Below are 24589 nucleotides of genomic sequence, written 5' to 3' on the forward strand. Positions count from 1 at the left end.
GTTGGACATCTTTTTATCTCCCTGTTGGCCATTTGTATGATATTCTTTAGAGAAATGTCTATTCAAGTCTTTGCCCATTTTTTGAGGGAGTTATTAGTTTTTTTTCCTATTGAGTTGTAGGATTTCTCCACCCTTTATCTAATATGTGTTATGCAGATATTTTCTCCCATTCTGTAGGTTTCCTTTTTACTTTGTTGATTGTTTCCTTTGCTGTGCAGAAACTTTTTAGTTTGATTAGTCTTGCTGGTCTATTTTTCTTTTGTAGCCTGTGCTTTTGGTTTCATATGCACAGAAATTTTGGCAAGACCAATGTCCTGAAGATTTTTCCCTATGTTTTCCCCTAGAAGTTTTGCAGTTTGAGTGCTACATTTATGCCTTTAAGTCCATATTGAGTTGATTTTTATATATGGTATATGATAAGGGTCCAATTTCCCTCTTCTGCATGTGCATATCCAGTTTTGCCAGCACCATTTGTTGAAGAGAATGTCTTCCCCTATTGCATATTCTTGGCATCTTTGTCAAAGATAAGTTGACTATATATATATATATGTGGATTGATTTCTCTACTGTCTATTCTGTGCCATCCATCTACGTGTCTATTTTTACTCCAGTAGCATACTGTTTTAATTATTGTAGCTTTGAATATATTTTGGAATCAGGAAATCTGATGCCTCCAGCTATGCTCTACTTTCTTAAGATTCTTTTGGATATTCAGGATCTTTGTGGCCCCAAATGAATTGGACTTTTTTCTACTTCTGCAAAAGATGCCATTAAGATTGTGGTAGGGGTTGCATTGGATCTATAGGGTGATTTGGGTAGTATGGACATTTTAACAATAGTAATTTTTCAAATCCATGAACACAGAATATCTTTCTATTTGTTTTTGTCTTCTTTAATATCTTTCAGCAATGTTTTGTAGTTTTCATTGAACAAATCTTTCACCTCCTTAGTTAAATGTATTCCTAAGTATTTTATTTTGTAGCTATTGTAAATGGGATTGTTTTACTAATTTCTTTGTCAGGTAGTTCATAGTTAGTGTGTAGAAATGCAACTTACTTTTGCATGTTGATTTTGTATCCTGAAAAGTTACTGAATTAGTTTTATGTGTGTGTTGGGGGAGGTTCTGAAGAGTTTTCCACATATAAGATCATATCCTGTACAAACAGGGACACTTTTACCTCTTCCTTTTTGATTTGGATGCTTTTTCTTTTCCTTTTTATGCTGAATTATTCTGTCTAGGACTGCCAGTACTATGTTAAGTAGAAGTGGCAAGAGTGTGCATCCTTACCTTGTTCCTATTCTTAGAGGAAAAATTTTGCTTTCTCTGAATGAGTATCATGTTAGCAGTGGGTGTTTAATATACAGTCTTTATTAAGTTGAAGTAACTTCCTTCTATTTCTAGCTTGTTGAGAGTTTTTATCATGGATGGGTGTTGAATTTTCTCATAAGCATTTTCTGCATTGTCTGTTGAAATGATCATAAAAATAAACTTTCATTCTTAATTCTGTTAATTTGGTATATCATTAATTGATTTTCATATGTTGAACAATCCTTGCACCATAGGGATAAATCCCACTCATTCATGGTGTATGATCCTTTTCAATGTGCTGTTGAATGTGATTTGCTAGAATTTTGTTGAAGAAATTTGCGTCTGTATTCATCAAATGCATTGCTTTTGTGTGTGTTGTGTGGTGTTTTTTACTTTGATATCAGGGTAATGCTAATCTCTTAAAATGAGTTTGGAAGTATTCTCTCTGCTTCGGTTTTGTGGGATGACTTTGAGAAAGATTGGCATTAATTGTTTGGAAGCATTCATTAGTGAAGCCATGTGGTGCTGGACTTTTGTTGGGAGATTTTGGATTATTGATTCGGATTTTCTATTTCTTCTTGATTCAGTCTTATGAGGTTGTATGAATCTAGAAATTTATCTGTTTCTTCTAGGTTATCTAGTTTGTCGGGGTATAATTCTTCATAGTAGTCTCTTATGATCCTTTACATTTCTGTGGCATCAGTTGTAATGTCTGATCTTCCATGTGATTTTATTTATTTGGTTTTTCTCTCTTGTTTTCTTAGTTAGTCCAGCTAACAGTTTGTCGATTTTGTATATGCTGTCTACAAGAAACTCAGTTTAGATTTAAGGATATACATAGACTGAAAGTGAAGCGATACACAAAGATATTCCATACAAATAGTAACCAAAAAAAGTAGGAGTGGCTATAGTTATATCAGACAAAATAGACTCCAAGTCAAAAACTGTCACAAGAGACTAAAAAGAACATTACTTTGTGTTCATAATGAACATAGAACAACCAGACAGAAAATCAACAAAGAAACAATGGACTTGAGCAATACTATGGACCATATGGACATAAAAGACATATATAGAGCATTCTTCCCAACAGCAGCAGAATATACTTTATTCTCAAGAGCACATGGAATATTCTCCAGAATATATGATGTTAGACCAAAAAACAAATCTTAACAAATTTAAGAATGTTGAAATCATACCAAATATGCTCTCTGTATTCCACAGTGGAATACAACTAAAATAAATATCAGGAGAAAAACTGGAATATGTGGAAATTAAACAACACGCTTTTGAACAACCAATGGGTTAAAGAAGGAATCAAAAGAGAAATTAGAAAATATTTTGAGATGAGCAAAAATGAAAATAAAAGATACTAAAACTTATGTGATGCAGCAAAAGCAGTACTAAGAGGGAGGCTTATAATGATAAATGCCTACGTTAAAAAAGAAGAAAGATCTCAAATAAGCAACTTAACTTTACACCTCCAGGGACTAGGAAAAGAAGAACAAACTAAGTCCAAAACTAGCAGAAGAAAGAAAATTTAATACAGATTAGACCAGAAGTAAATGAAGTAAAGAATATCAAATCAACAGAAAAAAGCCAATGAAAAAAGAGTTGACACTCTTTTCAGTAGATCAAATTATAATTATTAAATAATAGAAATTCATGTAAGTGTGAAAAATTAGAGGAGAATTCTTACTCAAAACTTACCAAATCATTTCTAAAGTAGAGTCGAGGAATTACTGAAGTATGTTGTTGCGTAAAAAAGTTAGAGTTTTATCTCAGTTGGAGTTCTACCCATTACTCTTGGGTAATATTGGCTACACTGGAGAGGAAGCCATTACTTCCTTATATAGATGTTGGAGGGCAGCTTCAATTTACAATGGCTTATGTAGAAGCACTTGGGATAGTCTTCCACAAAAGGAATAAGGAGTGTTGGATCACATGTCCCTGATGAAATTTCTGGATATAGCCAATGAACTGTATTAAAAAAATAAAAGCAGCCACCTAAAAAGAATCAAATAAACAGCAAAATCAATAACTTGTGGAAAGGGCAGAACAATAGAAATTACGAAAAAAATATGGTGTTACTTTTCTTACTGTTTCTTGTTGTGATCTATAGCAGATCCTAGGTAGAAAATATTCATTGAATATAACCCCACTAAGCCTTCTTTCCTTATGAGTAAGATATAAGTATTGGGCAAAATAATAAAATGAAGTGTCTTTCAATTCTAAAAATATCCATGATATGTGTATTTTGTCAATCCCTGCAATCCCTCCTCTCTGCATTTTCTCTCGCACAGCGCCCTCCCATGTCCTGTTCCTGGAGAAGTCTGTTCTGGCAGTCACTACATAGTCTTAAAGTGTGACAGGAAAGTGTGCAGGTGATGCTGTGTTTTTCAGGCAGTTGATTTACCTGCAGGTCAATCTTCTACTAACACACAAACTCTAACCTTGGGATTTATATGGGTAGGCTGGAAAATAGGGAATTTTCTTAGTAGGAAAAGCAGTAAACCACCTCTTCCCTGCTGGGGTGAAAAGGGTTAGATGTGAGAGAGAAAGAGAAACAGTTGGTGGGGGTGGGATTGTATATATTGGTTCTGGAAGGGCAGAAAGCTGGGAGGCAAATTTTTCTTTATCGGAAAAGCAGGCTAAACTAAGGCCCTTTCCTTCCCCATCATGCTCCGCAGCAGTAAACCTGCAGTATATGGCTCTCAAGAAATGGGAAAAAAAAAAAAAAAAAACCTTCTTTATCATTTTAAAACGCATTGAAAATATCTTTCTATGTGTTTTGAACTGTTTCTTTACAATCCATATATGACCCCAAGGCAGTTCTCTTCTTGCTCCATGTATGTCTCTCTCTCTTTTTATTCCCCATTGCTGCTGGGGTGGTTGGAAAAAAATCATATATGTTCACGTAATTAAAGTTGAAATCAGGTTGCCTTCATTATCATTTGTGCACAGCTTGTGAATCTGACAGATAAGTGTCTGACTTACAAACGTGCTCTCTCATGACTTTCTACATGAGGGTCTGAATTTTGTTTTAACAGGCTTCCAGAGCTCATGCAGCTTTTCCGGATTTCTTCAGGAATTCCACAGCACAGTGGTGGGCAAAGGAAATTTTAGATTTCTACAATAACAAGATGAAGTTTGATGGGTTGTGGATTGTAAGTAAAATTTGAGAAATATACTTTTCATTATTTTTTTTAATTGCAGTAACATTGGATTATAACATTATATAGCTGTCAGATGTACATCATAATATATTTCGAATTCTGTGTAGATTACATCATGTTCCCCACCCAAAAACTAATTATAGTCCATCCACTCACATGTGAGCCTAATCACCCCTTTTGTCCTCCCCCCTCCCCCCCTTCCCCTATGGTAACCACCAAACCAATCTCCATTGCTATGTGTTTGTTTGTCGTTTTTATCTTCTACTTATGAGTGAGATCATATGGTATTTGACTTTCTCCCTCTGACTAATTTCACTCAGCATAATTCCCTCAGGACCATCCATGTTGTCACAAATCTGAGAAATTTACATTTTAAGTTATTAATTGTGTAGTGATTATACAAAATTCTTACTAGAGTCTAATAATGTCAATGAAGTACTCTTTGTGAAAGTTCATTCATAATTTCATAGAACTGTTTTATGTAAAAGACTGCTAAAATAGAATTTTAACAATTCAATTTATGTGTACGGATACTATTTCCTGAATTTTAAAGTTGAATATTTTCAATTTGGCCAAGGAACCAAAATAGCCTCTTTTTTCTAACCATTCATAAATACTTATAAACCTTCGCTTTATTTTCTTTCAATGGATGAGTAAATCTCACACTCAACTGTCAGTCTTTTGTGTAAGAAATCAAAATCTCTTATGAATTTAGCAAAATTATCTTTCAAACCATCTCCTAATTTTAGGTGTAACTTTAAAATTGTAAAAATATTTTTAATAATATAATTTTGAGATAGCATAAAAAAGAATACACTTTACCACAAGTAAATATTTAATACAGGAGATTTTACATAACACTTCTCTAGATGTTTGGAGGTGACATTTCTTACTCCATTGATTTTTCAACATATCTGCATTAATTTAGTTATTTTTTAATTGAAAAAACCTTTATAGAGGTTCAGTTATGCGCAATCGTTGAGGATATAAAATTGTATAAAGCAGAGTTTTTTTTTAATTGATGGGAAATACAGGTTTGTTTGATGTATAAATTTATATACCATAAAGGATTGCATTGAATATATCCCAAGAATGATAGGTTGATCCGGAAAAGAAAACCTTTTTTTCAGGTAGGGGAATTACCTTTAAAGGGTAGCTAATTTATATATTTAGATGATGGTCTCTTTATATATGGCTACTGAGATCCTAAAATGTGTGCTCAATAGAGATACTCTTTGAACTTTTCTGTATTTGTAAACTATATCTTGTGGTTTTAAAAATGACAAACCATTGCTTTTTTAAGCAATGGATACAAGGTTCTGGGGAGGAATGGAGGAAGGATGTGGGAGGACCTGGGGGAGTATACAGTATTATAATTTAATTTTATGTCTAGAAAGCAATTCACTTTTATATGTATATCATATCCACAGAGAACAATAGGACATTTTATGTTTTTCAAAAGGAGGCATGCATTATAAAAAAGTTAAGAAACGTTGAGCTAAACTAAATTCTTTGTTAAGATGCCCTTTATTTTTGCTTTTTAGAATTGTAATTGTGCTATTATTCAAATATGCTACTTTAATTTATTGGCTCTCTGAATTCATTCTTTTGAGAATATATGTTCTAAATTTGCTTTTTGTTTACTTTTTCTCTCTTTTTTTAAGGATATGAATGAGCCATCAAGTTTTGTAAATGGAACAACTACTAATCAATGCAGAAATGAAGGGCTAAATTATCCACCTTATTTCCCAGGTACAATATTGTTGCTTTGCCTTTGATATCATCATGTTATTATTATTTATAAACCAGTTTATGTACCTTATGACGTAGGGAACAGGATTCACATTCCCAGGGCACACCATCCCTCTACATGCTGGACCATACTTCAACCAATTACCAATATTATTTAACACTATTTAGAGAAGAAAAATCAAGAAACATGTTTTATGTATATGAATACATTTCTAAATTTGCTTGAAATTGTTACTTCTCTTTTCTTAAGACTCTTCCTAGGTTTGAAAATTCTCAATATTCTTTAAGATTAAAAGAAAAACTCAAACTTTCATAAAGATTTTTTAAAAGTATTTCTTTACTAGGAAAAAATGAAAGAATAATGACACTTCTTTGGTTGTCCCTGACCTGGGAGGGAAAGGCCAAGCCTTCAGCGTACATCCTCATGCTCTCATGTAGTCAGGAGACTTCATAGACTGTTAACGTCTAAAGTGACGGCAAAGCTCTGAAAAAGCCATCTTAACACTGAGCAAAAGTATCAAAAGATAGTGTTATAACATTTACCTGCTCTCAACCCCAGGGCTTTATGTTACCAAATGGATTTTTTATAAAAATCTATTTAATCAATATTTCTTATCTATGTGCATGAAGCATAGTAGACATTTAGGAGTACACTTATTTTTCAGGTTTTTATTAGTTCATGTTAGTTAGTAAGATATTTGTTATTAAATACAGTAACATTTCTCACATATTTTTTAGTCACAATTAGAATGCAATTGTTACAATTTCAGACCATTTTTTCATATATAATTAGCATAGACAAGGTGTACAAATGTCTAAAAAAATCAATAATATTTTAAAAGAATGATGAATGTTTTTTTCCAAAAGAATTTATAGTTAGAATATACACATTTCAATAAAGGGTGCTTTATAATATATTAATATTTTTTCATTGATTTTCCCCAGAACTCACAAAAAGAACTGACGGATTACACTTCAGAACTTTGTGTATGGAAACCGAACAGATTCTTAGCGACGGGTCGTCTGTTTTGCATTACGATGTTCACAATTTATATGGATGGTCTCAAGTGAAACCTACTTATGAGTAAGCAATGTTCAAAGTATCTTTCTGACTCTTTATCCCCTTTAGATGTTAGATTTAATGTTACCTACTTTAAGGGTCTTTCCCTGCTGACCTTATCTGGTAGCACTTTCCTACCTAATAGTCTCTGTAACTAACTTAGTCCTTCACGGCACTTAGAAAATTTGTGTTTCTCTCTCTCCGTCTCTCTCGCTTTCATCTGTATTATTGTTTTAAATTTTCATCTCATTCCAAAAAGAACCCTGAGCCATGAATTATTTAAGATGTTATTACATGAATGAATGACCACAGATTTATTCATCAAATTCCAATGAAGGGACACTAAGATCACGTAGAAAGACTAGGAAATGTCATTCTTAAGAGTAAACAAACTGGTCTTCAACAATGCCTTTTTGTCAGAACAAACGTTTGTTCCAATTAACTCTACTGGAACATAAGATTGCAGCACAGATATCCTAAGCTAACCTCACTTTACCATAAAACCGTAGATATTAAAAAGAACAAAAATCTTGAGAACTGACTGATGATCCTATTAGGAAAACTTATTCATTTTTGAGATGAAATTGAAAGAAATATTTTTGTTCATAGAAGTCAATAAATTGAACTTTTGGAACACATTGCAGAATCTAGCATTGTTCCAAACACGTTGTGGGGTGCTTAGTAACTTTAAGTGAATCAATTCTTATCCCACAATAACTATCAAAATTGTAAAAATAAATTCAAAGTAAATGTAGGTAAATTTCTAAATTTGATATACAAAAGTACTTAGAGACTTGAAGGTCCGTTTTAACTCTTAAATAACATTATGAAGAAGATATCAGTACAATCTTCTGAAGAAAATCCTTTAATGTAAAGTCATGATACATTTCTTTAATTACATTACTTTTGCTCCTCTTCATAAAAGTTTTCAGGAGAAGTTTCACCACGTTTATTTAAATTAAACAGATTAATAAGTTTTAAATGTTGAGTTAAATAGCCCAATTTACACATAGCCATAGACCTTTCATATGTTTTAGATACTTTTTTAATGTTTCACTTTTCAGTTATATGAGAAACAAATTGTTGCACTCTCCTTCAGAAATTTTAGAGATTAAATATAGTCATTATATGTTTAAAGACCTAGACAAATGTAAAAGGGTGCTATAAATAAATAACATTTACATTTAAGCAAACGATGGCCACTGCGGCATGTCACTCTGGTAAATGTTGGAAGGGAAGAAAGATGTCCTTCATGCCTGTTAGGATGTTATAGTATAAGGAAGGAAGAGTAACTTAGAAAGATCTAGCTGTAATAGGAGAAAACATAGACACCATAAATCAAATATTTTGTTTTTTATGAAGTAGTCATAAGTAGAAATATCTGAAGAAAATACCTTACGTAAAAACTCATAGATCCTTCTCCATCTATATTAGTGCATTGCAGAGGACAACTGGCAAAAGAGGAATTGTTATTTCTCGTTCCACATATCCTACTGCTGGAAGATGGGGGGGACACTGGCTTGGAGACAACTATGCACGATGGGACAATATGGACAAATCCATCATTGGTATGTGAGCGTCACCATCTTTATCATTATTCTTTTGAGTTTTCTAATTAGATATTCACTTTTGCTGGTGCTAGTTCAATATACTTTATAAGTACTTCTCAGAAATATGCTTTTGGCTTCTATTGTACGACAAATAGCATCATGACAAGACAGTGGGCCAGAAAGCAAGATCTGGGATGCTGGGTAGAAACTAATGATATAGAACTAATTTATTTTGAAAAAATAATTTCATCCCTTTTTGTCTCAGTTTCCTTCTTGGAAAGGTCAGGAGCTGGGAAAAATAACATCTAGGCTGAGAATAGAAATGGGTAGAAATTCTAGATTATAGAGAATAAGAATCACTCACAGATACTAAAGACTGAAACATTTCAAACCAAATTCTGAAAGAGTTTTCTCACAATGGTTGCATAAATAGTAAATGAGATATTATCATTTTAAAGGGGAAATGCATAATTTTCTGTTTCAGATTTAGTATTAAAAATTCATTACTATTTATGTTAGGATTCAAGGAAAATACTTAGTGTTCAGATATAGTCCTTTAAAAGAAGAGCAGGGGCTGGCCCCGTGGCCAAGTGGTTAAGTTCGCGCGCTCCCCTGCAGGCGGCCCAGTGTTTCGTTAGTTCGAATCCAGGGCGTGGACGTGGCACTGCTTATCAAACCACGCTGAGGCAGCGTCCCACATGCCACAACTAGAAGAACCCACAACGAAGAATACACAACTATGTACTGGGGGGCTTTGGGGAGAAAAAGGAAAAAATAAAATGTTTAAAAAAGAAAAAGAAGAGCAGAAGATTCTTCAGAAGATTTTATTTACTAAGTATAATTCAATTTGTCTCAAATAATGAGGCCTGTGGTTAAATAATTACAGAGACAACCTTTTATTTTAAAAAAATGAAACCAAGGAAACCACTGCCACTTTCTTCTCGTACTGTAATGTATTCATAACAGTTTTGTGCTCTCAATATGTCATCTTGAAAGTGTCAAGGAAAGGTAGAGTGTCTTATTTTTACAAATGTCATTAACACTATAAAGTAAAAAATGTATGACTATTATAAGAAGAAATGATAGAAGTATATTAATAATCTGAAAAATGATTCATTGAATTATAGGTTGATATTAGAAATACAACATCTTCATAAATAGAAAAAAAGCAGATATTAAAATAAATGAAATAGCTTTCTAAAATTTCCTTCCTAATTTTTTTTAGGTATGATGGAATTTAGTCTCTTTGGAATATCATATGTAAGTAGCTCTGTTCCGTTTATCTTCATAACTTGTAAATATTAAAAAACAAACCATTAAAATTAATTAAATATAACAATATATTTTAGACTGGAGCAGATATCTGTGGTTTCTTCAATGATACGGAATATCAGCTCTGTGCCCGCTGGATGCAACTTGGAGCATTTTATCCATACTCAAGAAATCACAACATTGCGAATACTAGAGTACGTAATGACTTCTTTTACTCTCATTCCTTTCTCCCCACTAAACTTAGAAGTTTTTGAATAGAATTCACCCTACCTGGCTGATTTCCAGAGGAATGCTTTGAACTGCTTTACATTTACTGAGGATACCTGAACCCATCACTTTGTCAATTTTCTGACTTGGTTTACTCTTCTTTATACTTTTGGGTTCACAACATTGTTAGCTGGCATACTTACTGTTCTTCTATGTAATTTTGGAGTAGCGGGATTGGGGGCAACGTGGGATGGGGGATGGGACGCTGTCTCTGGAACTTCTTCCAAACTGTGGCAGAACAATAAAAAATCAGATTCAAACTTCATAATTAGAAGTGAAAAGTCTGGCGGCCCAGTGGCCAAGTGGTTAAGTTCCTGTGCTCCGCTTTGACGGCCCAGGGTTTCACCAGCTGAGGCAGTGTCCCACATAGCACAAGCAGAGGGGCCTACAACTAAAATATACAACTATGTACTTGGGGACTTTGAGGGGAAGAAGAAGAAGAAGAAGAGAAAAGATTGGCAATAGATGTTAGCTCAGGTGCTAATCTTTAAAAAAAAAAAATGTCCTAATTAAAATCCCAAAACGTTGAAAAAAAAAGTGAAAAAATCATTTGAAATACTAGTATCAATGCATGAAATGGGCAGATTTAAAAGGCAAATGTTAAAACGAGTTGAGAAATTGAGAAAAAAAAGGAAAAGGGTATCATGAGAACTGATTTCTGTGTGACGGCACAACTATTCACTTTACTAAATTGTCTGGAGGCAATTTTTGAGTGGGGGGAGACAATACTAAAAATTACGGAAAAGTTTGAACAACTAAAGGCAATATCTAACTAAGTGTTAAATTTTGTGATATTGGCTTTCAGTGAAGAAGTGCAAAGGACAGATAAATTAGCAAATTTCACCTCATGGAAGAGCTGTAGACATAGCTGGCCTTTGAAGGATGAGTTATATCCATAATACGGGACCGTATTTGGAAGAGTTGGAAAACTGTGCAATAGAGATATGGTGGAGTAGGAATATTTTAACAGAAAAACTGGTTGTCAATAATGCAATTTAGAAAGCTGTAATATTGGTAGAGTGGGGCATGAATACATAAAAACCCAGACAGGGATTCATTCAAAGAGTGTTTATTGAGAGTCTACTTTTTAATATTTACAAAGTCCTTGCCCTAATGAATCATATAATGTAGGAAGGATAGAGATAGTACACAATTTTATAAACACATGTAATATCAAGTACAAATAAACGCATATGAGGGAAAAATAGAGTAAGCTAAAGTGATAGAGATTTATGGGTTTTCTGTTTTAGAAGGGGTGTTCAGGGAGGTCCTCTTGAATGAAGTGACATTAACATTACAGCAGAGACTTGAGTGAGGGAGAGCAATCAAGGTAAATATATGCGGGAGGAGAAATCCAGATGGGGGAAATAATGAAAGACCTCAAGATGGGAATGTAGCTGGAGTATTTGAGAAGATGAAATGGAGGGAGGAAAGTGTAAAAATCTGCTGGAACAGAAGCCTCAACTTAAGTTTAGTTATGAGGTAATATAATTGAATTTAGCATGTATGGTTTAGAATTAAGTTTGTGTATCAACATGTTAAAACTGAACTATTATCAATGAAGTTAATAAGCAGCAGATGCGATCTTTGCCTCTTCTTGACTTTGGAACTAGTTAACAATAGGATCAGATATAACTTAATGGTTCTTGGACCATTTTATTTTCAAGTTGTTGCCTATTCTAACACTACATATGCCAGTGATAACACTCAGTCATCATTCAAGCTTTCTTGCTTCTGAAATATAAAAAAATTGGAATCTGTAGATATGGCAGAGTTCTTAAGGGCCCCATTCCTGTCGATATCAACAAAAAACATTGAAAGTATTGCCCCTTCGAGTTTTGTGGCAGCTTTGTTTGTTCCCCTGGTACAAATTGAAATATAAAATACAAATCACTTTCCTTATCTATTATTTTTTTAACCTGTAAGTGTAAGAACATTTTTTACAGGCTTTTAATCTTTCCAGTACCAGTTTTAGTCTTTTTACCTGAAGTTTGTATTCCAAAGCGGACTTGGGCATGTTATTTTCTTTTATTCAACATTAATTAGGTCTTCTCTTCCTCCTATGCTATTAATTCTTTAGTACTCTAATTTATTTATTTCTCATGAGAACACACAATGTGCAGGGTCACCATGATGGGCTCTGCATGTCTCTATTTCAGCCCACTTTGTATAGCATTTCTTTTTCTCCTAGACTTTTCACCCCTACACTGAGTATCACCATAATTGGATATGTCACCTATTCAAATGTGAACTGCTATTTACGTATGTTCACAAAACGAAATCAAGTCATGGGCTTAATTTGCATTTTTCTTATTAAAATATTAATATTGTGCTCACTCTCAATCTTATGAGATATAAATATTATTGCATGAGATTTTTGTGAAGAAAATATATAGCACTTGACAGTGAATTAATACTATTTCTTACTTGTGATTCTCCAAATATGTGTTTGAAAGTTATGATTTAAACAAGGACAAGAGTTTATGACCATTGACCATTTCTTTTTGCTTTGTTTCAGAGACAAGATCCTGCTTCCTGGAATGAAACTTTTGCTGCAATGTCAAGGGATATACTAAATGTTAGATACACTTTATTGCCCTATTTCTATACACAGTTGCATGAAGTTCATGTTCAAGGTGGCACTGTTATCCGACCCCTTTTGCATGAGTAAGTGCAAAAATTGTTTTCCTACTACAGAGAGAGAGCTTTCATTTAATTTACTCACTAATCTCTTATAGTTCAACACAGAATATTTTAAATTGGAAAATTTTTCATCTTTATTTTAGTATACGTTTTGGGTTAATAAACATACAAAAATCTAATAAACAGACTAATATATGCTATTAAAAATTAAACAATAATCAGTTATTAAAAAGTAATAATATTTCTTAGGAATAACTACAGTATACCAGGTGTTATTCTAGATGATTTACATACCTTAATTTCATTGAGTAATTTTTCTTGGACATAAGTAATATTACCTCTATACTATGATTGAATTTAAATTAAAGTTTACAGCAGTTAATAAATCAAGTTTCTTCCAGATTCTTATAGCACACTTGTCTCACAGTTCTCTCCCGGTGTTTATGATTTTTGCTTCCTAGTTTGTTGATCTTCTACCAAGCAAGGTTAATATTCGTACCTCTGTGAGTTCTCTTCAAAGGAGATTGCTCATTCAGTTGGCCTTACTTGTCCATCACAATTCTCTGCATTTTGCCAGGAAATTTAGCTGTAGTCTAGATTTACTCCTAAAGTATTGTACTACTGCACACTGAATTCCAAGTGACAGTCTTGTTTTTGAATTTTTGTTAGTTTGGTTTTCATTTCAACCCACAAAAGTCCGTATTGCAAAATGTGATTTGAATAATTATTTTATAGTATTCGAAGCGATAAAGTTCTTTGATTTAACTATTTGTAAATATTTTATCAAGGTTCTTTAATGAAAAGCCAACCTGGGATATATTCAAGCAGTTCTTGTGGGGCCCGGCATTTATGGTTACCCCTGTAATGGAACCTGTAAGTCCTACCACATAATTTTGTTCACAAAATAATTTTTTCTTGATTTTCATGTTCTTAATGACTATATTTTTAAATTTCAGAATGTTGACGTTGTACAAGGCTATGTCCCTAATGCTCGGTGGTTTGATTACCATACGGTAAGAAACTAAGGAATTCTGGGAAATTGACTAACAGAAGTGGGTAACAGTTTGAGTCTAGCCTGTTTATTAATGACATATTTGGCTTACTTTCCACTTAAAAAGAGTAAGATATTTCTTGCTAATTACAGCTGAAGCAAATTAAGACAGTGAAAGAGAGTTAATTTATTCCGCCATAGTTTGTTATATAGTTATTCATTTACTTTACCAAATAAACATGGAAAGTGCACATTATATGCTAAAAGGTCAGTGCTTTCTATTGGATATGCAAAATGATCACTAAAGGTAATGCAGTCCTTTCAAGAATAATGTAGATGGCAAGTCAGGAATAGCTTTTGTGACCTTTCAAAACCCCATACATTTTCTGCATGTGTGCAGCACAAAAACAAGTAGTGTAAATTACTTTCAAGGCTATCAGTAAACTAAGAATTAAATATATGCTTTAAACAACATGATTTCCTAAATAAAGGTGTTTTTATTATTTTTTAAGTTGAAAAGTAGATCATTTGATTTTAAAAATATGCCCCCTCAAATATCAATATTGCTGATGATTATACTTCTTGCTTCTTTTATTCTACCTTCCAACTATCTCATTTCCAGGGCGAAGATATTGGTTTCAGAGGAAATTTTCATGTATTTGATGCTCCTTTAGATAAAATAAACCTACATGTCCGTGGTGGTCACATCCTACCTTGTCAAGAGCCTGCTCAAAACACATTTTACAGGTACGCAAAGTGTTTACAGGGCTCAGATTAAATTTTGAGATACATCATGCTAGAATTGTCAAAAACCAGAAAGGGTCTGAGAGTTTACTCTATTTCCAAGCTCACAAGTTAGCCTGCCTCAGTTCCATGGATGCTGGGTCAGAGACAAAAGTCTTTCTTACTCATGGCATTGCAAGAAATGTGAGCTTCATGTTTGCTTCAGTTTTTCCTGTCCCCCAAGTCTCACCAGGGTGACATGGAGTGGCCCAAGTGGATGCTGGACATGCAGGAGGTTTGTGTCTCAGCTGAGGAGCTCCAAGCTTAGGGACACTCAGTCTTTTATAATGGGCTGTAAGCAAACTTGTCCATTCTTTGCTTTGAAGGGAGATGTTATCTTTATTATACCGGACGGTAAAAACAATTTCAAACTAATTAAAAAACACACACTGCACTGTCTTCCAATACTGTTTACTTTAATAACATCCTTTTGAAAGATAGTTCATATGAAAAACTGTCAGTGCCTCTGTATGCAAGATATACAGAAACTTAAGAAACTCATGGAAAACTATCTTCCAACATAATTTTCCCTCTTATAGTAAGTTTCTCAGTCCAAAATACTAACTGAAATTTAATGTCCTCTGTATAAATATGCAAAAGTATTAACAAATAAATGTCTTTTATTTGAAATGGCCGCTGCAACTGTTTTCCTTGTCTTTTCTGCCTCTGACGTGAAAAGAAATATTATTTACTTCATTAAAACATGATTTTTTAATGAAACTTTTTATAGACTTTAAGCAGATATTGCTCAGAAAATTTCTCTCTTTCCATCTTTTCTGTTACCCTTTTTCTGCCTCCCTGTCAGTCTTGTGAAATAGTCTGTAACTCACTTTAGTCTATGAAAATGTAGATATCTATTGACCATATCACTACTCCTTCAAACTTCTAAGTCCCCTTCTGTCCACAGAAGAACCAGAACTGTTTCTTTCTTTCTTTTTTTTTTTAAAGATTGGCACCTGGGCTAACAACTGTTGCCAATCTTTTTTTTTTTTTTTTTCCTTTTCTGCTTTATCTCCCCAAACCCCCTGTACACAGTTGTATATCTTAGTTGCAGGTCCTGCTAACTGTGGGATGTGGGACACCGCCTCAACGTGGCCTGACGATTGGTGCCATGTCCGTGCCCAGGATCCAAACCCTGGGCTGCTGCAGCGGAGTGCGTGAACTTAACAGTTGGCCACGGAGCCGGCCCCAGAACTGTTTCTTAGCAGCCTTGTCCTGTATAAATATGAAAGATAACTCAGATTTTCTATCCATTACCATTCATAACTGATCATCTAACTAAGACCCTCTCTTCTTTGCCCCAGGACCCCTTACCTGATATTCTCTTTGTCTCATTCAGCAATATGTCCAATCTACCTGGGATCATGTGTCCACTATGTCTCCTGTTACTGACGTAAGGGTGAATCTCTCATACCAGTCACAGAGTCTCTACTCCCACTGCCTAAATTCCTGGCTTAGACATTGAGATTCTAGAGCACTCAGTCCCTGTTTCTCTTCTCTTCTCAAGTTGTATCCACTCTCTTGGTGATCTACATGCTCACAGCCTCAGTTGGTGTGCATAGACTTTATCTCCTGGAACCACCCAGATCCATTTCTATCAGTCTTCTATCTTGGTATCGAGTAAAGAGGAGAAAAATGATTATATCTGAGAAGTGAGGGCTTCATGGAGGAGACCATTCATAAGTTGTGCCTTGAAGAATCTTTTTGTTGTGACAGAGGAAGAGAGGCCATTCTGTGTGTGTGTGTGTGTGTAAGAGGGTAGAGTAAGTAGGATATCAGGTTTAGGTATATATACAGGGTAGAATACAAGTTGAAAAACTCTTTTTAATCTCAATTTTTAAATATGTTGGAAAATTGTGGGTTAAACTGGATTTTTAATGTTACTAATAAAATATCTTTTACCCCAGTGACTATGAATCGAAATACATATATGCATTCATGCTAAGAAATGCTGACATCTTTACATAGAAAATATCAAGCAGCTCTGGAGATTTGAATTCTACATAGTCTGGATATTTTAAGAGACTTTCATGGCAGTACAGCCTTCATTTGTGATTGGAAATGGCAGATGGCTAAGCATAATTTACCTGAGAAAGCCTTCCTTACCAATATGAGACTGACAAACCAAGGCACTTGTACAATGAGCAAGGAAGCAGACATTTAGTTCACAGATAGGCCTGTGCAGGCACAAACTTAGGAGGTATTGTCCATTTCAAGAATAAGACTTATAACTTGTTAGCTACTCTCCACATTCTTATTAACAATTTCCAATGATAACTCAGTGATTTACGTTTGGGAATGGGAGGAAGGATTAAGTCATAGGAGATTAAAACAAAATGCTACTAAAATAGTGTCATATTTAATGGTCAATGATAGGATTACTACAGAGAAGAATACATATATCAATAAACTTAATATGGTTTTAATTGTTATAAATGAGACCACTTCCAATTTGTTACAATAGGTGAACCCATGAGATCAAAAGATATGCATGATATTTTCTATTAAATATGAAGTATTTTAAGGTTTGCATCATTCCCATTAACTCAGTAATAAAAGTAAAGTCCTTTAATTTTCTTTGTCTAAAACAGTTTTTATTCTCGTTGATTGATATTCTTATTTGTGTTCCTTTGGATAATTATATGAATGTCATATGATAACAAGACATATGCTACTCTGTAAAGATTGGTAAAGTTATATTTCTTTCTTATAGTCGACAAAATTACATGAGGCTCATCGTTGCAGCAGATGACAATCATACAGCACAAGGATCTCTGTTTTGGGATGATGGAGACACTATAAGTGAGTGTTCCATTTAATAGATAAATGTAGTTGATGACATATTATCTCACATTACTTTTATGTTGCCTATTAATGTACTATGGAAGCTGAATAAAAGGCTAATGATATTCTTCAAAGCTAAAACAGTTTAATAAATGGTTGAATCAACTTAAAAAAATAGTTGCAAACATTTAAAGACTTTCTTCCTATCCTAAATATAATAATCCTTATGGTAAATGACTGGATAACTAAGAGATTTATGATGGCCAGGATTGTATATCGATCATCTTTGTATTCCCAAAAGCTAGCCCAATGCCAATCACGTAATACACACTCAGTCTGTATGAGGTCAATTCAGTTGCAAAGCAGTGTTCCAAGTGTACATGTTGACACATAAAGGATGCTTCTAAAACATGAGATAGTCCAGCAACAAAACTCAATTTGGTCTCTGTACTTTATGGCTATTCTTTTGTTTTAACATTCAGCACTTTTTTACGTGAAAAGTTTAAGGATTTAAACTTAAATCAATATTTACTCCATGATTGTTCCTCCAGACCAGGCTGAACTGCTAAATTTTTGGCAGTGTGTGCTCTGCCAACCATTGTTATCAGTATCACCTCGGGTATTTGTAAAGAAGGCAGATTCTGGGGTCCATTTAAATTCCACTAATTTGGGGAGAGGTCCAGGAATCTGTCTTTGAGCAAAATGCTCCCACGTGATTATCATGCTGTTAAGTAGACACCAGCAGAGGATTAGTTTTACTGACTGCAATTAACAGTGCCAGCTCTATTAGCTGGGAGTTCTGAACGTTTTCTTGACACAAACCTCAGTCTTAAAAACTAACATCTGCATGGAGCTGAAGTTCTCCTGGGGTATTTCTCTGCAATTTAAATAACTTATCCACAGATGAGAGATTTTTTCATTAATAGAGAAGACATATCGTTCATCTTTTCAGGTAAATCATGGTTAATATTCTGCAACCATAAGAAATAGGACCCTGTTAGTAAATAAAGTATATCAGAAAGTTGATATAAGAAGCAAATGGTAATAAGCAAGACTCTTAAAAATTAAAAAAACCTCTCCCTAGTATTTTGTGATTCAGAAGGTGAAGAAATCAACTGCTGTTAGTTAAAATCCTATGCTTTTAGGCCGTGACCTTCGTTAACACATTAACTGAGGTTCTACAAGGATTGCAGCCTTTCTTTCTCACCAGGGCCCAGTAAGATGCACTTTGATTTGCCTCCAGTTTCCCAGGGGTGTAGATTCAAGGTATGCATAATTTGCATCCTTGTCTTGAGATCTTTGAGTCTTACTATCTAACAAATTGGGTCAATTTATTCTAACAGCAAGGAAGACAAAGCTTCTCTTAAAATTTTTTCTCCAGGTTTTCCTATCAAACTGAGATACAGATGACAGAACTTGGCATGACCTTTACGCTATTGAATGTTCATTGCAGATTTTTTTTCATCACTGCAGAGTAACTGAGTATAATTCAGATATTTCTCTGTGATCTCTTCATGCAAGCATTCAAAATTGTTTAGGACCTTTATATCTACTTTTTCGGTTATATTTCATAATCTTATTATATTTGTCACTATTAAGTACAAAGATTTCAAATAATCCCCTGAAATTTCTTGAGTAAACAGCAACAGCAATACACAGCAAATGCTTAGAGTCTCTGGGTTTATTAGATTAGAATCTCCAAAGAAGATTTCTCTCGCAGCAAGCTGGTCAATCTAGTTGATAGGTACTCATCTAAATGATTTCCTCCTTTAAATACATTCAAATTGTGTCGAATATTATTATTTGCTGCCATATTCTTTCTTCTCTCAAAGAAAATCAAAGATAAATCAAAATAAACTTCTCTTGAAACTTGTATAAATTAAGTAAATTTTGACCATTCTGGCTAATAAAGTTGTGGCTTAGTAAAATGTTAACTTGTCTTACTTATCTTAATGAAATAGGTATATGTGGACCCTTGACCAAGATCATATGTGGTATCTTTCTCTTATTCATTAAAAACAACAAAACTGTTCATAGCCTAATAGCTGTCACTTTTGTTTTCATTTATCTCATAGTCCTATATTTGAAAAATTGCTCTGAAAAACTTAAGCTATCATTGTATATTTAAAAATTAAAACTAAAATATTTTGCCTCAAAATGCATTTTAAATAAGCCATGCATACTTGAGTATAGAAAAAGAAGAAAGTTTTAGGCAGGATAGCATTTAATTTTAGCATAGGCAACATTAATTGAAAATTAAGCAATTTTTCAGAGGATTAACAAATACAATGCTGGCATGTATAAGTGGAAAAGGGAATTAAAATTTGTTGCTTTTCCTAACGCTTGTTTCAGTCATGCATTTGAGTCTACTTTCACTTTCCGTCTCATGCATGATGGTGTGGTCTTACATCTGAACACAATCTAGAAGTCAGGAAAAACTGGACTTGATTCCAGACCTTGATAATAATTAGATGTTTCACTTTTGGCCATTTATTTAACTTCTCTGGGACTCACTTTCTCTTCTATACAGTGAGAATAATAGTAAAACATATCTCTTAAAGCAGTGTGATAAAGTACTTAGAATTTACAAATGGTAAGCACTTAATGAATTCTGACTGTAAAATTATTTTTAGAATTTATTTTAAATATGTTGAGATCATATGTTAGATAAAGAGATGGATATAAACCGTGTGTTTTATCAATTTGATTTCAGTTGACCTGTAATAATCTCTAAAAGATGAATATTTTTCCTCAAATGACTCTAGGATAAGTTACCACTGTGTTCATTTTCCTTTATATTTTATTATTGTCAATCATTGAGGTGGCCAGTAAGTGAACACCACCGTCACCACCCAATTCTGTTTATTCTTGTACTTCCTCCACCCTCCCGGAGCTGTGTTAAGGTGGTTTCAGGCCTGTCACTGCTTTAGTGTTGACTTCTACACACACAGACACATACACACCAAATACCCTCTCCTTCTAGGCCCCTTTCTGGTGACTCATCCTTCATATTTCAGTGATCCTTGGACTGTGTTTGGACAATTTAAATAAACTTAGAGAAAAATCGGATATGCATTGATGGTATTTGGTACCCTTCAGACTGGGAAGGAGAAGCAAAATATATTAATATTTACTGGAAATATAAATATATCACCTTTTTTTTCTCTGCAGACACCTATGAAAGAGACCTGTATTTCTTGATACAATTTAATTATAATCACGTATGTATTCATGCCAGATCATTTACATGCAATTGTGTTAAATAATACGTGACGTTTTATGCTGTATTTTATACTTACATATTTTTTATTTATTATATGACATACCTCATTTCAAATATGGAAATAATTTTCTATACTATGAAATACATTTTGGTTAACAGAAATATATTTTTTAAAGATTTAATTGTTTGCACAAGTGAGGGGTTTAAGGTACTTTTTCTTTGTCTTTATAGACCACCTTGACAAGCACTGTATTGAAAAATGGTTACATAAACAGAAGCGAAATGAGGCTTGGATTCATCAACATATGGGGGAAAGGAAAGACTCCTGTTCAGCAGGTTCATCTCACATATGATGAAAATACATACAGTCTTCAGTTTACGCAAGAAGCAGACAAAGAGGTAAGTGAGCTAAGAAAATATTTTTTTAAATGGAGCTATTCACAACTTCTACATGGACATCTTATATTCCTCAGCCCTGAAGAAACATAGTTACGGGCCAGCTATGACCTTCCTTGTTTATTCATTTTAATTAAACTTCCATATGTATTCCCATATTATCATCTCTAGTAACTTGTTATACAAATCAACCTAATGGCGTCCACTTTATAGTTATCCAGACATAATCAAAGCAAGATTAAATTTACATTAAACTTCTAAATCATTGTTATCCCTATATGGTGAAGTGCCTCAACATTTATTGTTTTTCAAAAATAAAATGTCTACATTTAAGCATGTAATATGTCTTAGATAAAATATATTAGAAAATTCTTGCAAAATTAATAGAGCTATCTATTAGCACCCATGAATATTTGACATACAGGTGATGAGGACGTGATTCCCACATTAAACCAAGAGTCAGGATTCTTATGTTAAAGTCCCGTTGCTGCCAGTTATTAGCTTCTTACTTTGAACAAATAACTTTAGACCCTCTTTTTCTTTCCAATTAAATAAGAATATGCAAGTAAACAATCTCTTGAGCTCCTTCCAATCCTAAATTCTGTGAAACTATGTCCTGTAAAGGTGGATTTCAAAAAAGGTGTATTCTAGAAAACAATTGTTGTGTTTGATCCAAGTTGAAGGCTACGTCTGTCTGCACTGCTAACACTGTAGGTGTTTGTGCACATACCTATTTGTGTTGAATAAAAGCAACTAGCTATTAATCAACCAATCACTTCAGATGAATTTAATTTACAAAATAGTTGTTTGACTGACTTCAACCTAAAAATATAATAATTGTGTTTTGGACAGTCTTAGATCCTCATGGATTTTATAGGATGTGAGAGTTGAACAGCACCTGAGAGACCATTTCATCCAGTTGAAATTTAACACCTGTCCTTTTGTTACTGCTATTCTGTAGGCAAGTGGGATTCCCCATTAAGATAGAACTAAGTCTTAATTGCTTCTTTGGCATTAAAATATTTTTATTTCTTTGAGTTATATTAAGGGTGGGAAATTAGAGTTTTGTATATTTAATGTCATTCCCTGTAAAGTAATCGTTGATAACCCAGTGTCTAACCCCCATTTTTCTTCTTTTTAAAATTTTACTGGTTTATAAAACTCCAAAGTAAGGGAATCACTGATTTAGTCCAGTGGTCTTATATGGCAAACCAAGAAACTGAGTCCCTAAAAGGAAAATTAATTCCCCAGGAATAGTCAATTGTTATCAATAACAATTAGAAATCAGTTAGTTTTTTTGAACTGCCCGTTGTTCAATCAGATCAAAGAAGGGTAGCTTGCCTTATATATTTTCTTGCTCTTTACTTACTACTACAATGGTAAAGAATAAAGCTCACAGTTTTTATTATAAAAATAAATATAGTCAGATGAACAACATCAAATAAGATATTTTAACATATCAAGTATTATTTCAAGCTCATTTTGACCAAATACTTGGCATAAAAACACACCATTTGTAAGGAAAAGTTTGTTCCACTGCTTTCAAACACATTCACAAAGAATTTTAAGTATTAAGAAAAATTTTTTTACAATTTTTTATTACATCAATGATTCAAAAAGAAGATATTAATTTTAACTATTAACAATGGAGCAGTTCCTTCTCTGTGCATTTAAATAAAAGAAATATTCATGAGCACTTACTGTTGTACAAGCCTTTATAGATATATGGAAAAAGGAGAGAGTGGCCAATTTCCTTCTCTCTCCTGGTTTCCCTTCTCTGTGAGTGTGGGAATTGTGTGTAAAGAATGGTTTAGTTACTCTATCCATACAAATTTTAAAACATTCCTAGTAACAATTACGCCAAGTTGCCTTTTGTGCAGGTATTAGAAGCTGTGTGATGTACTTGTTGCCTTTCAGTTTTGGTATAAAGGAATTAGGTTATATTTTGGTGTAAGATGGGTCAGTTTCAAATCTGGCTAATGGATATTAAGAAAATGATTTGTTTTACCTTTTAAAATTTTCTACTATGAAATATGGGAAATAAATCCTAAGATGCTGTGCTTTAGTGAAGAATAGATTTTATAAAGTCCCAAGGAGAGTGCCTGGTATTCAGTAAGGAGTAAAGGAGTATTGATTCTCTTCCTCTTATATTGCATCTTTGATGATTGAATACAAACTTTCTGAGCTAAGGCACAGAGAGTCTTCTGAGCATATTGTAGAAAATGCAGTAATGGTAAAGTCTAATGAAATCATCATATCATAAAAATATTACAGATGATTGACTACAGCTGCTTAATTGGTCACCTCCATAATTAGTCCCTGTATGGTCCAATCAAAATTCTCTCCAGTGAAAGAAAGTCATACTCACAAAATTGAAATCATTGATAATAAATTCAGTATCCTAAAACCCTTCGAAACTGACATAAAAGAAAACATTTTTAATCTAAATTTGTGTATAAATGACTGGATAATATTTGAGGGTGGGAAGCATAGAGATTTATATAGTGCAATTATGAGCAACTTCATGTTTAGGAGTCATGGAGAAAGAGTGAAGTAATATAAATTAAGTTAATTGATTAATAGACTTGATATTCCACTGTCTTTTAATGACTATTCTACCTCTCTGGAGTACATTGTCCTCTGTATAACGGCTGGATTGAGTGAGATTATTGCTGAAATGATTGTGAACTCTCTGGAATAAAAATTCATCAAAATGAAAAAGAAAAGAAAAGTATATACTTTTTACTTAGAGAACATTTATTTATGGACACAGTCTTTATTTTAAAAAACCATGGTTCTGATTAAAAAATTAATTACTGTTTTTCATTTTTTTAGATATTAAATATTGATCTGAGACCGAACAATTTTACTCTAGATGAACCAATAGAAATCAAGTGGTCATGAAGATCATCATCAATTCCTGTTGTAAAAGGGATATTAACAGTGGAACCTAAGTTTGACTGTACTTATAATTTTCCCTCTTAATTGGTTTCTTATATTGTGTAAAATATGATATTCATAACACCTATCTAAAGTTATTGAACAGTATACCTCAATATTAATACTAATTTTATTATATTAATGTAGCCTGGATTCAATTCTCTAAACATATTTAGTAGGACTTAAATAGTTCTAGTTACCCTTGCTAAGTATCAGATAAAACTGTAAACTAGTTACTAAATATATTTGTGTATAACTAAGCAAAAATTAAAACAAGTAATTTTTTAAATTAAGTGAAATTTTTGTGCAATTGTACATACAATATTTTCTTTAATGCTTAGTAGATTTAAGTTATGAACCAACATTTGTCATCAGATTTAATTATTTCTTAGTATGTACATTTAATTACAAAAGAGAAAATAAATGTGCGTAAGTATATACAA

The 24589-nt window shown here is 33.3% G+C and overlaps 1 protein-coding gene across 1 annotated transcript in view; it reads left to right on the forward strand.

Annotated features, from left to right (window-relative positions):
* SI (sucrase-isomaltase) overlaps positions 1–24589 on the forward strand; it is an 87493-nt gene extending 62904 nt beyond the window's left edge. Inside the window, exons 35-48 of the mRNA XM_070509554.1 lie at positions 4360–4476; positions 6150–6237; positions 7183–7321; positions 8732–8865; positions 10073–10107; positions 10197–10313; positions 12905–13053; positions 13818–13902; positions 13986–14042; positions 14643–14767; positions 17517–17605; positions 20759–20808; positions 21042–21209; positions 24042–24589. Of these exons, the coding sequence (XP_070365655.1) occupies positions 4360–4476; positions 6150–6237; positions 7183–7321; positions 8732–8865; positions 10073–10107; positions 10197–10313; positions 12905–13053; positions 13818–13902; positions 13986–14042; positions 14643–14767; positions 17517–17605; positions 20759–20808; positions 21042–21209; positions 24042–24110 (1422 nt within the window). The 3' untranslated portion in view covers positions 24111–24589. The remainder of the gene's footprint in view (positions 1–4359; positions 4477–6149; positions 6238–7182; positions 7322–8731; positions 8866–10072; positions 10108–10196; positions 10314–12904; positions 13054–13817; positions 13903–13985; positions 14043–14642; positions 14768–17516; positions 17606–20758; positions 20809–21041; positions 21210–24041) is intronic.

This window comes from Equus asinus, chromosome 5 (genome assembly GCF_041296235.1).
Source record: "Equus asinus isolate D_3611 breed Donkey chromosome 5, EquAss-T2T_v2, whole genome shotgun sequence".
NCBI lineage: Eukaryota > Metazoa > Chordata > Mammalia > Perissodactyla > Equidae > Equus > Equus asinus.